This window comes from Xiphophorus hellerii, chromosome 5 (assembly GCF_003331165.1).
Source record: "Xiphophorus hellerii strain 12219 chromosome 5, Xiphophorus_hellerii-4.1, whole genome shotgun sequence".
Lineage (NCBI taxonomy): Eukaryota > Metazoa > Chordata > Actinopteri > Cyprinodontiformes > Poeciliidae > Xiphophorus > Xiphophorus hellerii.
The window spans coordinates 1,851,457-1,867,158 of record NC_045676.1 but is presented as its reverse complement, the minus strand read 5'-3'; the positions used below and the strand labels follow the sequence as shown (position 1 = coordinate 1,867,158).

Here is a 15,702-nt window from a genome sequence, read left to right as displayed (position 1 = left end):
AGTCAGAAGAAGAGCAGCTTGGAAACCCAGCAAACAGGAAACCTGCCAAGAAAGGTAAAAGCTCTTTGCGATGAGCTGAATCTGTTTGATTTGCCACGGTGACAACTAACTGCTTGTGGAAAACATTTTTTTATCTAATTCTGGCAGATCAGAGGTAGATTAAAATAATCCCAGTTCTGACCAACATTGTTTCTCTGAAGTCCACAGGTATATGTCAACACATTCCTCCCAATAAAATGTGTCATTTCATGTTAGCAAAGAATGAATGCTGTGATTGTGGAAACGAGGCTTAAAATAAGGATGGAAAAAATGCATCTTCATCTTTTTTATGAAGCTAAACATGCAGGAGTCATGTGAAGAGAACACTGACTGATTTAATACAATGTTTAGACATCAGCAGATGTCTGAACAATGGTGTCAGTAAGCTGCCAAGCATTCATTCTACATATTCTGGGATAAAAAATATTTTTTGTCAAGAAAACAATCAGTTTTCTGTCAACAGCTAAAGACAGGGACAGACTTTATTGATGTCATCATCCATATGTTGTTGTACCTTTCTGTTTTACTCCAAAGACGCTTTTTGTTTCAAAATGTGGTTTAAATATTACTTATCTGCTTTGAAAAACAAAGGAAAGACCAACTGTGATTTAGACGTGTTTTCAGCAATAAAATATGAAAATGATGATAAACAGTATGTGCCCCCTTACAGATTCATTTGTTATTTGGTCACTCATAAATGTTACAGATCATCAAACAAGTTTTAATATTAAAGAAAAATAACCTGAAATACAAAATGCCTTCTTTTGTTAAATCAGAAATTAGGCATTATTAACTATATACATACTTGTGGGTCAGTTTCACTGTTGACTGTTACCTTAACAATAACAAAAAATTCACAAAGAAAACCTGTTTGACAACATGAAGTAAGCTTAAAAATCCTGAAAATACACAAACACTTTTTCATCACTTGTAAGCAGCTTCCCCAATGCACAGTAAAGAAAAGCATTACGACCCGTGGCCTAAATTCACAGCAGCAGAGGAGATGACGGCATTCAATGTGTACATGGAAGCCTCTGCTATACGATCCTGAGCAGTCTGTGTGGTATGAACACTAAGCTACGCCGTAAACCCCCCATGCTGGTTCTGAGTAAACACTGGAGCAGAATATTGGTCAGCTGCAGCTCAGTGGTGCTCTGCAGATTCATGGAAGGCTTTACTGTACACAGATATGGTCACTTCCAGAGAACAATGTGCTTGCAGTCAACAAGAGAAGATAAAAACGGGCTCTGTCAACGGCACAAATGTTGGAAACAGAAGCACCAAGGTGAGATGTTACCTAGAAATATTTTCAGATCTACACAAACAAAGAGAATGTAGCTACATTATTTAAGTTTCACAGGTGCAGAGATGTCCTGCCAGTTTCTTAAGAGGAAAAGTGAAAATCAACTTAAAATTTTCCAGCATTCAGAGAGAAATTTGCAGGATTTGTTCCATGTAATATTTCTTTTCGGTTTTATAGTTCATGTGGAACTCATCCAGATGCCGTTGACATCACTGCAGATTTCATTCTGCTCCCATTTTACCGTTAAAACCTACAACTCAGCCATTTTCTTTGATGAGGCTCATAACAGAAACTGCAGATGAAAAATATGAGAAAAACTTGAAATTAAATTATCATTGCTGAACATTGAACTGACAATGATTACAATTAACTACATTTTAGTTAATCTTCTCTCTATTTTCTATTATTAAAATGTCTAAATCACTCTTCGAAGTCCTTTATGTTTGTGACTCTAAAACTGCAACAACAGTTGACAGTCTACATTTTGTGCCACTCTACTTTAAACAGAGAAATATGACTTGCTTTCAATTTATCAGCACAGCTTTGAAAAACCTAATTTCTCTGCAATAAGACAGGGGTGTCCCACTCTAACCCTGGAGGGCCGCTGTCCTGCAGGTTTTAGATGATTTAAATGACTAAATTACATCCCCAACAAATCTTCAAGTTCTCTAGAAGGCTGGAAATGAATTGTTTGATTCAAGTTTTTTGACCTAGATTGACATCTGAAGCTGCTTCTCCATGGATGTGGCTTTAACTGGTTCCACCCCAGTCAGATTTGTCTTCATTAGTAGATCCTGTGTAGTTGTTTCCCGATTTCATAAACACTTCAGGGGTGGTACAAGCCGCACTGAGCCATTTATCATATGCAAGCCATTTGATTGACAGCAGACTGCATCTGTTGATTGACCCATGATTTATGGCACCGGAAACTCCAAACAACAACATCTAAGCCACCGCAGTGGACCGACGGACATGGCGTCTGCTATCAGAGAGCTGCTCAGTGTGGGTTAGGGAGCGTAATTATGAGCAGCGCCAGGAACAGATGGGTCAACTTTTGGAAACTGTGATTTAGCAGCTCTGCAAGCAGCACATCTCAGAAGAAACAACAAACTGAGAAACAGTGCAGCTCTGGTCAAGCAAGAACTGAACCAGACATTAACTGGCTAGAGTGAGACAACGGACAACGGAGAAATGGGTTAGAACATGTAGGACACCAACCTGAACCCCCTACTTTGGGAAACACTTTTTTAAGGCTACTGTTGTAACTGAAGGAGGGTCAAGAGGTTATTATTAAATATTTTCCACCAAACTAACAATTTTGGTGGAACATTGCCTTTATTTAGGCAATGTTCAGTCCTTAGAATCCCAATCAGAACACTAAAAGGAGACTAAGAAACTTCTTCTTCTGTTAACTATGATTTGAGCTCATGCAGGAAGGAGGTTTTTAGTTTGTAACGTCTGTTTGGGTGGATTGTTGTTGGCCATCTTACCTAGCAGCTGGACTCCGCGGGTCAGACCGTAAACATCAATGAGGGCCCAGAGCGGCTCCGCTGTCCGGACTCCGCTGAAGAACAGCATGGGACTGGACTCGTTAATGCGGTAGAACACCCTGCCCTTCTTGTCGACCCAGAAGGCGATGATGTTTCCCTCGTTGGCAAACTCTTCGGGCAGGGCTTTGGCCCAGAAGCCGCTCTGGGATACCAGATCGGGACAGGCGTACTTCGGCAGGTTGTCGGGGTTTATCCTGGAGGGGTCTTTGGAGGTGAAGCCCAGACGCAGAGCTCCACTCCAGCAGCACTGCTTTTTAGTGATCTGAAAGGAGAATAACATTCACTTTTACTGACGTCATTTATAAAAAGAGAGCTCAAAGCAAAAAGCTTTAAAAGAGGTCAGGAAATACCTTAAGGCGGACTTGCTCGTACAGCGCGATGGGCCTGTTGCTGAAGGTGATGGCGTTGCAGAAGCTGGCCTGCCTCTTGACAGTCTTCTGGGCCAGGTCCATGACTATTTGGGATCCCTTGGTGTTGGGATGGAAAAGGAGCGGGCTGACCGGGAAAGGTCCGCCGACGCTGCCGCACTGGATGGGCAGACACCTCTTGGATTTGTGGTGACATCGGTGTGACGTGGACGGGAACGGGCCGCCAAGGGAGTCTGAGAACACAAACATAAAATGAGTAATGAACATTAGGGTGTCAAAGTTTGTTTTTTATTTTGGAATGTTTCACAAATACAAACAAACTCCCACATATTTCAGTTTTTACAAATAAAAATGCATTTGAAAACAAGCTTCTCTGTTTAACAACTGAACAAACAAACTGAAAATTGAGCAAAAAATGTAACATATTTCATCTACCTTAAAGGTTTTATTTCACCAAAATTATCATGATTCAAAGATGTTTGAATTTTGATCAATTCCATGTTGGTTTATTTATGCTCAATAGGTCTCGTCATATTAGTTTAATCCTTTGTAGTTTATTTTTATGCTTTGTTCCTTGTACATTTGGATTTATTTTTTGAATTATCAGCGTTTTTTGTCTCCTTGGTTTCTTGATGAGTCTTATTGCATCTTCCTTTGTTTTAATTAGTTTTCCCTGTTTTCCTCCAGCAGCAGCTCCTCTGATTATCTGATTGAAGCTTTTTGTTTTTCATTGTTTCTTTGCTCCATTGTCTCTGCTCCACTTCCTGCTAACCTTGTTTCAAGATCTGTAAGTTTTCCTTTTTTCATAAACCTCCAACTGCGTTTCTCAAATTTTTATTTCTAAAAATAACAGACATGTCATTCCCGCATGAAAAATAAAAATGTTTTCTTTACAAACCCTAATAAATTGAGCTTTTTAATCAAGTGCAAGCGTAGAAAAAGTCTGTGTGTATTCTGGCATAGAAGATGCAGCCCTCATGCAGTAGTTAGGAGCAACATGCACTGGGGCCGATTTACTGGAGTGATTAACTTTCAACATGAAAATACAAAATTAACTTCTTTATCTGAACTCAGAAGAAATCTGTGATTTCCTTCTGGAAGCTTAAACATCTCCCTGAAAGATGTTATGAATATTATGAATTTTCAATCAATCCTGTAGTCTAGCATTAGAAAAATTAGTATTGTGTTTATGGTTGTGTGGATTCAATCCAGGCTTGCTTTCCTTATTACAGAACTAGATCATAAGGTCTGGCTCATTTTTAACAATATTTGTAATGAGCAAAGGAACATTTGTAAAAAGGTTATTAAGTGTTACATCTGAGAGAAGGAACCACAATGCCACTAAATCTGTATTTGCAAATAGTGGACTAGTATCTTTTTACTACCATGATAAGTGAAAACCACATATTTATTGGGAAGAAATCAAAGTTGAAGTTTTAATATTGCAACACTGTTTAAAAGTGGAACTCTGCCACAGTAAGGTTACCTGGTAGAAATTACACACAGATAAAGAAAATAGATGTGATAATCATAACAAACCTAAAACAGCAAATCAGTCTGATTTAATGTGGGCAAAATCTGGGTATGCAGGGCAGCTTCAGAGCTACAAATAAAATCCCAAAACTCTCATGGTTCCGCTTCTCATTTGACTCAATCCAAGTACAAAAATGAAACACAATTATATTAAAAGTTCTCTCACTGCTCTGTTGGATTATAGGCCTATTCAGAGCTACCATCATCCTGTTTTATCTCCTTTCTGATTGGCTCATTTCTGTGTGGAAAATAGCTTTTTTTCAGGTTTGAGATTAACATGCTGTTGGACTTGGATATCCCATAAAGCAGTCTTTTTTTCTTTTTCCCATTCCAGTGCATGTTTGGATAACCATCTATGGGAAGAAGAAAATGTGGACCATAAATCAGAAAGATCCAGTGAAAGATAATATGTTTCTTCCTTTATTAAAGTGTTAAAGGGAAAGCTGGGGTGTTATTCCTCTCCTCTCAGCCGCTTGCCTACAAAAACACGGCTGCAGTAGAAAGAGTCGAGGTGAAATTATGGTGAGTGTTGTGTTTATGGTTGTGTGGATTCAATCCAGGCTTGTTCTCCTTATCACAGAGAACTACTTGATTTTAACAGACCAGCCCAGCGGTTGGAGCAGATGTCCTGCAGAGACCTGATAAGAGCTCGGTGCCAACCGTCCCAGAATACAGCTGGCTTTGTGTCCTCTCCTTTTTGTCCAGTAATGACCCTTTCCAGTTTTACACCCCGTTACCAAGTCTACCGTCCAATCTGGCCGCAAAATAATAATAATAATAATAATAATAATAATAATAAAACAGAAGACGCCACTGAAGCGTTTTGTCTTAAGCAGAGCCAACTCTGAGCAGCATGCATGTGCTGAATGAGGCGGGCACACGTGGTGGCAGCGCGGGCAGATTGAGCTGAATGCATTAGCGGCCTCTAAAGAGGCGCAGCTGCTGTGGAGGAAAACAGGCTACGTGTGAATTCATGTTCCTTAGCAACCCCCTCATATCTGAACGTCTCAATCGGCTCCCTCTGCAGTCATCAGTTGGGACACAGATGCCTTTTGTTTACTCGCACCATGAAAATATATTTATAGACCCAGAATCTGGTCATCTGCAGCTTCTCTGTCTGTTTTCTCTGAAATCTGATCAACAGAAGCAACATCACTTTACAGAAACACCTCCCTTAATAACTTTAATGCTCCATTTTAATCAACCCAAGACACCTTCTAAAGGACTGTGGCAGATATATTCAGAATTACAAGTGCACTAAAGATGTGCTCATATGCAAACTTTTGTGGGTACAAACAGAAACAGCACTGCAGAGTTGAGCCTTGGTTCCCACAGTGGAGGTTGGGGTCTCAATGTGGGTTGTGAAATATCAAGTGAGTGGTCCTGAAGGGTTCATTTCCACTAGCCCTGTTCAGTCCGCTGTAATCCAACTGCAGGTCGTGCACTCAGAACATCCGGTTCGTTTGGAGAGGTGTGAATGTGTAACCGAAGCAAACAATAAGACAGGTGTTTGAAGCTATCCATGATTAGTTGAAGATGTTGGCCTGAATATGTTGAAATTAACTAAAGCAGTGCTGTTTGTGATACATCCAGAGTCAATTACTTCAAAAAATGTATATCTTATTCTATATTTTTCACCCTTGGAGCTTGTAATTCTTTCACCTGTGCAATGCATGCTGGGTTGATTACGCAGCTGGGTCCATTCTGTACTGGAATCTACAGAGTAAACACAGGAAGGCTAACGTTACCGAGTTATTGTTTGTTTGGTGTAAATTTAGACAATGCCACGCTGTGTTGGCTGTAATTAAAAGGAAATAAAATAAATAGTGATTTATTTTGGGCTGCAAATCGTTGTAACACCTGTTGGCGTTGTCGGTAGTTTATGTCTGTGGATTGTAGTCATACTATGCATGAGGTAGGGATTCCTTGACAGAAAAGATCCATTTATGCTGTTTACAAGACAACGGCACCAGTACGTTGCACTCTGGAACCCGTTCTCAAACTGGGCCGTGGTCAGAAAAAACATTCGCTATTTTTGTGTAAATGTACACTACATCACAACAAAACTTCAATTTTCACTAGAAATTGTTGTCGTGAAAACAGGCTTCTCTCCACAAGAAGTTGAATTATTTGTACGAGCAAAACTAATGAAGGCTGGCAAACTAAGAACCAAATCACGTGCCGACAGTTTTATCCACAAAGTTACGCCTAAACCCCGCCAGCGGCTAGAGAGAGAAAGAAGTTGGGAGAAACGTCAGACTGGCAGCGACGGAGGCTCTTTAAATGCTAACGGAGCTAATGCTAATGCTACTGCTGCCGGAACTGATGTGCAGCCTAAACTGCTGCCGGACCGGACACAGATGCAGAGCTACTTACCGGATAACGCCGTCAGACCAGAGGTACGTCACTCATTTCTACATTCCCATCAATTTCAATGCGTTCTGGTTCAAATTGAAAAGGTTTAACGACTTTATTCATCGCTGCTTTGGCTAGACGGAGTTAGCATAGACCAAGCATCCGTCTTTTACCCAGAATGCATGGCAGCGTAAACAACATGTCTAAGCACTTTGAAATGCCTTGCTGCTGAAATGTGCTATACAAATAAAATTTGATTGATTGATTGATACGTCCGTGTGACAAGATTTTATTAAAATTTATAAAGACTGAACAGCCTACAGTATTGTTATTGTATCGTTTTTATATCTGAAATATTTCTCAAAGTATATTGCTGCAACTAATCGATGATCCTGTTTGGATGAATTAATTGGCTGTTGATTCACCAAGAAGAGTCAGAAACTGAAGCTTTACATGATATAGAAGCTAAAATGTATTTAGCGTGGCTACTGGGAAATAAACATACTTTTCTAGGGGAAAGTTCATTACTTTTTTGATTAAAAAGGACCCCAATGTTTTGTTTTTTTTTTGTTTTTTTTTCTTTGATTTTTTGTGTGTGTGTTTGTTTTTTATGACCCTTCAGATACAAGAACGGATGATTAATTAATCAGCAAAAATTGTGTTTACATAAAATCTGGATTTTACTAAAGCAGACCATCAAGCGCTGAATCATTTGAAAACAACCAACATTAAAAATAGTCTTAATGTCACGCTTGTGGAAAGGTTTGGATCAATTCGTGGTGTTTTTGCCATGTTGTCTTGACTGTGTAAGTGTTTTATGATGTGCCGTTTTGTGCGGGTAAGGGATGGGTGGGGATTTGATCTGTTATGTTAATTTAGGTATGTCCATGTATGGAAAATTTATGTATGCAAAATTTAATAAAAAAAACAAACTCTAAAAAGGCAAAAAAAAAAAAAAAAAGTCTTAATGAACTGATGTGATAATGTTGGTAACTAATTTAACAATGTTGTTTTGTTTTTGTTTTTTACTTTGTAACTGTGAACAATGTTGGGAGGTTGAATTTAAATCCTGACTTTCAAGTGATGAACTATGAATATGATCTGATTCAGTTTTTAACCTGATTCAGGTGAGTTTATAACTATTTTCATAGAAAACTGACTCAGCAGAGGCAGCCAGAACCAGACGGGTCAAACCTGTTTTTAATTCAACTGACAGGGCGAAACTCAGACTGACATTTCTAAGAAATATTGGACATGCAGCTCAGGGAAACAAAAAGCTAAAACAGGCATCACAGAGTCAGTTGTACTGTAATGCAGGTAAATAATGTCCATTTATAGCTTCTTAGCACTTGTTTGGGTGTACTCATATTCTTGTAACTTTCCAAGAATATGAGGCAAATAAAATCATTCAAGAAATATAAGAAAAGACATAACAAGTTGAAAAAATAGGATTTACAAAGAGTCTTACATGAATAAAAAGGGAAACAAAAACAATGTAGGAATTAAAATATCAAATTCAATCTATGCAGGTTTAGTGTGTTGCTAAATTAATTTTCAGATGAAAAATAACCTTTCAGAGAATAGGACTTGTAAGAGAGTAGACTATAACTAATGTCTGATAGCACAGCATTCAGCGAAAAACACTCCCACCCTGTTCAAAGTGCTGCTGCAGCTTAATTTGTCCCAACTTAAGCTGTGAACCGGTCCTGCAGCAACGTCTGCAGCTGTCTGGACCTGCAGAAAAAGCCTTGCTTCATAAATAGCTTCACTGCAGCATTGAACAGTTTGTTGAATCATTTTACACAGAAAATTATGTAATTAACAACAACAAACCTCAAAGTTAGGTAACTTAGAGCTTAGAGTTTAGGGTTTGAACCAAGAAAGAAAAGTTTAAAAAATATATACAAAATCTTTAACATCTTTAAAATTACAAAGTAAATTACAGTTTTTAGCATTAATTATGAAAACTTGAGAAAAACACAACTTAAATATTTCTTATAACGACAGATTTTTCCAAAAAATTGAAGGCAGAATAATCATAAAATTTAGCTGAGAATCAGATAAAAAAATACATAGACTGAACTTTTGGATACAGAAGACTCACAGGATGAAAACATGACATTTATTAAAGCATTTCAGGAGCTCTGTGAAGTATTCAAAGCTTTTTGTTGTTTTTAAGAGAAGAGAGACATTTTCCATGCCACATTTAAAATGTTTTATAGTGCTTTTTCACCGAGTGTTATTGCTGTCGAATGATTTTCTATAGTTCTCAGATACTTAAATTGTTCAGACACTCAGACCAGATTTCCTGGTTTGCATTTGCAAGTGATGTGTAGCGACAAGCCGGCACCACCTAACAGGAGCGCCACCTCCGGGCTTTGAGTCAGTCTGAACACAACCAGAGTGTTGGCCTTTTATTTCTGAACTTCAGTTAAAATGGTTTCTTTCTGCATGAAGTGGTTCTTGTTTCAGAGATTTGACCTCCCACCAGCTTTAACTGGTTTGGTCCAGGTCATTTGAAACAGTCCTTGTCAAACGTTAGGACTAGATAAAGTAAGATGTAAGTTGAGCCAGAATTAGCTACAATGCCAAACCAGATGTAGTTTCATGGCGAGAGAAAAAAAGAAAGCCTAAAATAACAGCAAATTGCAGAGAAGAAGAAGTAAGTAAGGAAAAGTGGATGAAAAGCAGGTCTAAACAGTGGATGGATTTTTGGTCTTAGATTTGTTTGTTTCTATTGTCTAACCAGTTATTAGTGAATATTTAGTTAATTTATTGATTCTAAAGTAATTTTAGATGGTGCTGGTTACCACTTTGCTTTGATTTTTCCAGTTTCCAATTGGGTCATGGGGCAAAATGTACAGCTGTGATTTTTTCCCCTAAAATAATTCAATTGTAGTGTTCATTTCAGTCTTGAACGTATGTGAATGTTAATCCTAAAAAACATAAATAAGCTGACTCATTCTTTCACTTGTAACAGAGATTTCTTCCAATAGATAAAGAAGAATTCATTCTATAGACTGATTTTGAAGCCATGTTCCTGTTTGTGCTGAACATTAGGTTGAAGTTTGTTCATAATATAGGTTTATGTAGGTTAATACCCTTGCTTTGGGTTAAAAATGGCCTCTGTCACCTTATCAGCACAGATCCTGCACTCTTTCATTGTTTTTGGTTAGCGTCGCTCTCACAGCTGCCTCATGTATAGCAGAGCGTCTGCACACGGCAGCCATTTCTCCAAAGGTCACAGAGGTCTTACTAGGCCAAGCTAGGTGAGAAGCTTGTGTTTCATCGGTGCTGTAGTTTACCCCTCTAACAACACAAGACCCCGGCCTAATACCTGTCACACCTCACCGAGGATCTCTGAGGGACTGGAAGTTACTGTGTTTCATTCTGCTGCCGAGGCTGAAACGTTTCTCTGGTTGTTACTTCAGATCTGTGGTTTAGTCTGAAAACAGGATTCTATACTGCAGGGTGAGGAAGACACACCCTGCCTAAAATATCCAACATGTTTTATTGGTCAGAGTTTCTCATCAGATTAAATGTTCTCACATAGAAACAGCGGTTTTATGAGGAACAAGGTTGAACATGCTCAACTGGAACTGAACCGTACAAATGGAACAATATAAAATGCAGAGTCACTACAACATGTTCACTTCAAGTGCATCTCAGTATTCCTGAATATTATCAAGAACTTTATGACCTCAAATTATATAATTTACACACAGACCACATCTTGCAAATCTCTAAACTCTTGAATTGACATTTCTTCTAAGACTTAGATCCTCCTTGTTGCTTGTGCATCTTTTTCTACCACACCTTTTCCTTCCACAAAACTTTCCATGAATATGTTTGGATACAGCTCTCTGTGACCAGGCTGTCCCAACACACTTTTCGTGCTGTCGATATTCTTTCAGTGACTGATGGGCAGTTGTTGAGTCTCCATGGGAAGGAGTCTCTTCCTTCCCATGATGCGAAGACCAAAGCGTGCTATAGCTTAATATTTCTTTATTAAAGAAATATCAACCTCACATTTTTGAGTCTGAATTTTGAATTTTTATTAGTTGTAATGACAATTAACAGAAACAAATAATCTATGTGCAGTGGATCTATATAGCATGGGTTTCACCCTACTGAATACAATATCTAAAATAAATGACTATTTAAATAATGTTTTTTTTTTACATGCAACAGCAGATCAAGCTTCTGTCAGAAATCCTTTCCTAATATCTTGCCCAGACATGTTGAACCATCTGCTGCCAGTGTTGAGCAAGCTCTGCACTGGTGACACCAGAGCAGGTGGTGACAGGAAGTCAGCTGATCATTTTAGGCAAAAATGTAATAAAAACTTTTTTTTTTCTAAAATAAATATTTAAATATAGTAAAACTTTTTGCAGTGAGTTAATCGGCATCAGGTCAACAATGAGGTATGATTTAAAAAAACAAACAAACAAAAAAAAACAAACACTTGTTCTACTGCAGAACTCGTTGGCCAGCCCTGTGTGAAGTGGATTCTCCATTAGATGTTCATCACAAATCATTTTCCAATAGGATAAAAAAGTTTCTCTCTGAGTTGCTCTAAGCAGCTCACAGTCCCAGTGTCTCCAGAGAGCAAGTTGGTACCAAAAGGTAACATTGACCCACATTGCCACAGTTGCGCCTAATTTTAGCCCTGTGGAAAAACAACAGGTTGTGTTATTCATTCATAGCAACGTATCAGAGCTGGGGACGTTCAGGTAGCCCACGTGTCGATACACTCTGCACTTGTTGCTATGTAAAGCTCGGATTAACGCTCATCCATGGAGACTTCAGTGAAAACACACACACACTGAGTCTGTGTGTGTTCATCAGAGCAGCTCATCTTAAATCTTTAATCCATTTAGGAACAGGGAAATAAGCTGTGTTGGGCGTAACGTCAAATAACAGATAAAATCTCACACCACTGTTGTAAAAAAGCAGCAAACTGCAAACACACACAAGTCAGGAAAGCAAAGTAAGTCAATTTCATTTTTTAGAGCATATTTTAAAATCAAAATGGATAAGGTGCTTCACAACAACACCAAAACACAAATAACAAAAAATAAAGTAAATATTAACCAAAAGCAAATCTATAAGTTTTAAGCACCCAACTCTACAGACTCGAAGCTCAGAAGTGATGGAGGTCCTGAGTTTGGGGGAAAATGTTGGCGTTTTCTACATCCTTCAGTATTTAACTGACCCTTAAACATGAAAGTTTGAATGTGTGACAGTTATTCACAATATACTCTATGATTAAATACTGTATTTACACAAAAACAAATTTGATTTTAGGACGTTAGTGAAAATAAACCTCAGATGTACACGAACAAACGATTTGTATTTTAAATATAAAGTTTGAACAGCATCGGACACATCTACAAAAAATATTAGCGTATTTGCCTTTAAGAACACAAGGTTTAAAAGACATGAATGTCTCAATCATCTGCATAGAAGTTATGCAAATACCCATCAACAGAGGAACAGGCCGTGTCTTCTTATCAGAGACAGACTCACAGACTCGGCTTCAGAATGAACTCCATGAAATGATCCACAAAGCTAAAGCAGCTGCAAGGTGAACAGCCACAACCTTTTCCAAAATTAAGATATAAACTAAACCATGATGCTCATATTAAGTATTTCTCTTCAAATAAGATTTTTTTAAGATCTGCTGGAAGCATCAATTTTTATTTATCATCATTTATTACCAGGCAGCCCACAGGGCAGTGACAAACAGTCCCTTAATGATGTTTACATAGCGCCGTCTGCATGATGTATTCAGCCCCACTGACTCATGACAGAATGGCATTTCATCCTGATGCAAAAGCAGCCGGGATGTGAATCGCAGTATAATAGCCACTATTAATCACACACATGATCATTTCATGCCCGCAGACCTCGTTTGGGGTTTACAGTAAACTCCCAGCTCATCTGTGGAGTTTTTAAAAGTGCGGCTCATGTTGCTCACATGTTTGACAGATGCTACAGGTAGTCGGTGTGAAACCTGATATGCAGATCGCCATGGCGCTGACAGTAACTGAAGCTGTGAAGCTGCTACTCTACCTGGGGACAGGTTGCAGGGATTCTCTGCAGGCTCATCACTCATTAGGCTGAAGTGCTGCTAAGCAACGCAGTGACAGATCAGTTTGTTCAGTCAGCTTTACGGGACTGATGGATGACTCATTCCAACGTTAACGTTACAAGAGTTGGGGGAGGGAATATAACTGGAGAGAGAGAGAGAGCTTCTCTCCCATAGATTAATTATTTATGACATTGTTTTTCCTTATACCTTTAAATGTTTGTTAGAATGAAAACTGGGCTAATATTTTCCATTTCAGTACAGCTACTTTCAAATTCACTTCACATAGATTAAAACTGAATTAGTTCATGTTCATTAAGTAGTTTTATTTTTCACACCTCATAATGTTGTGGTCTAATCTTTTCATGGATTCTTCTGCGAAAACTTGTTAAAAATTTAGATGGAAACATCAGCCAGTTATTAAGTTACTTATCTCATCATCATGACCCCTGACAATTATTTACCTTCTTTTTCTTTTCTTATTTTGATCAGATAAAGTCAATTATAATTTGGCCAGATTTTCAATAAACCCGCAATAATTCAAAAGCATGTTTCCACTGACTTCACATTAAAACTGAGGAAACATGTTTAAATGCAGTCACTTTTATTTTAAATTCACTCCACTCCACATTTTAAAAAATGTTTTTGAGAACAACTTTTACAGTCCCAACCAAATGACTCATTTGCAGTCGTTGTTTTCTTTCTATTTTTAAAATAAGAACTCAAAAGGAATCAGCGAAGAGATTAATTTTTTGGGAATTATTTGGAATCATATTCCACAGTCCAAGAATACATAAACCTCAAACTGGCGGGGGTCCACCATGGTTTCCCCCTTGTTAAGTCATGTATGACTAAGGAACCACAGCTTTTGGTTTGATTTCATTTAATCATCTCCCAGGCTTGCGGTGTGCTGTTTGAGTGAATTTAGGCTTAAATCTCAAGCTAATTCTGGTTGTGTAGTTTAAACAAACACAGAATACTTCAATAAAATAATCCACTAAAACCTGAAAACAGTGAGGCGATAAAGATGGCTACCACGGGCCTTAACTGAATGCATTCTCAATAATTCACACAGCGCTGACCTGGTAGTGAAAGGTGAGACGCTGCACTGATGAGCTACAGCTGACGTCGCCCCCGACGGCCCACCAATGTTGGCCCACTTACTGTATTCTCTTCACGCGCAGGATTATGCAACAGTCATCAATAAATAATAATATCTGAGCCGCTGACGGTGGAGCACAATGATGCTCCCCTGGCAGGCTAGGAGCGGAGGGGGCTGTTAATATGCAGCGTTTAGTGACTGAAGGCAGGCAGGATGCTATTAGCCGCTGACCTCAGTCGTTATGTGGCTGCTGCACTGAGGTGACCTGTCTAAAGGTCAAGCCCTGGATGCACACACAAAGCTGAACAGCAGCGTTGACCCCACTTTGAAACACCACAGCAGCAAAAAAATAATTATGAAAAAAGAATTACCAGCAGCTTTTAGTTACAATGAAACATCCAGAGGCGTATCATCAGCAGCTTATCTCTGGTTCCCTCAGATTCAGTACAAACACAGACAGACGCTTCATGCAGTCAGCCTCAGACGCTGGCCCACTTTCAGTCAATCGGACCACAAAAGTGGAGCTCCCACACACTCAGCGATTACGCAATTACCGACCGACCAACTCAGCATCCAAACGCCACTCAGATGTTCACACCACCACTATATGAAGGAACGAAACCTCCAGAGAGGAAGTTCACCAGTAAAAGAAAGTTCATTTCTTCTCACATGCTGAGATGTATATTAAAAGAAGGATGTCTTTTTTTTCCCGTTTGTTTCACAGCAACCAAAAGATATTACAAAAACTGTGGAAGAAATAGGACACTTTCTATCAATGGCCAGTGGGTTGTCATAGAAACAGTTGCTGTTTAATTTTAAATTTAGCTAAACCCACTCTTCTTATTCTCCTCCTCACTGGCACAAACAGACTCTGTTTGCTTTAAACCAGATCCATGGAGGTGATTTACCAGAGAAAGAAAAATGTCAACCTGCAGACTTAAAACAAAAATGAAACCATTTATGCAAAAGTTAACAGATTACATCTGTTGTAAAATGAACAGCAAAATGTAATCTACTGTCAACCATGATGGTGGTGGTCAGGGTCTGTTTTGCTGCTTCTGAGCTTGTCAGCTTCGCTAATCATAAACATTTGCTTTGCTAACGCTAAAGCACTATGCTAGCACAGTATTCAGGAGAAGCTAATGCTAAAGTGCTAATTTCAATTCAAATTACAACTTCCCTCGAAAGACTGCAACCCTGAAGCACCAACTTAATATTAACATCCTAATTTACATATTATACAATGTCCTTAGATATTGTATTTATGTTTGCATCTTCTTCTCTGATGTCCATGTTTAATTTTGTTCTTGTATGTTTCTTGTTTTAAATAAAATTATTGAAAAAAAGAGAGGAAGAATATG

General features: G+C 38.6%; 1 protein-coding gene across 2 annotated transcripts in view; it reads right to left on the bottom strand.

Moving 5' to 3' along the window:
• neurl1aa (neuralized E3 ubiquitin protein ligase 1Aa) overlaps positions 1-15,702 on the bottom strand; it is a 64,269-nt gene that overhangs the window by 25,634 nt on the left and 22,933 nt on the right. For both annotated transcript variants that reach the window (XM_032563533.1, XM_032563534.1), the window contains exons 2-3: positions 3,243-3,493; positions 2,833-3,154 (exon numbers count right to left, since the gene is read on the bottom strand). In XM_032563533.1, coding sequence (XP_032419424.1) covers positions 2,833-3,154; positions 3,243-3,493 — 573 coding nt within the window. The remainder of the gene's footprint in view (positions 1-2,832; positions 3,155-3,242; positions 3,494-15,702) is intronic.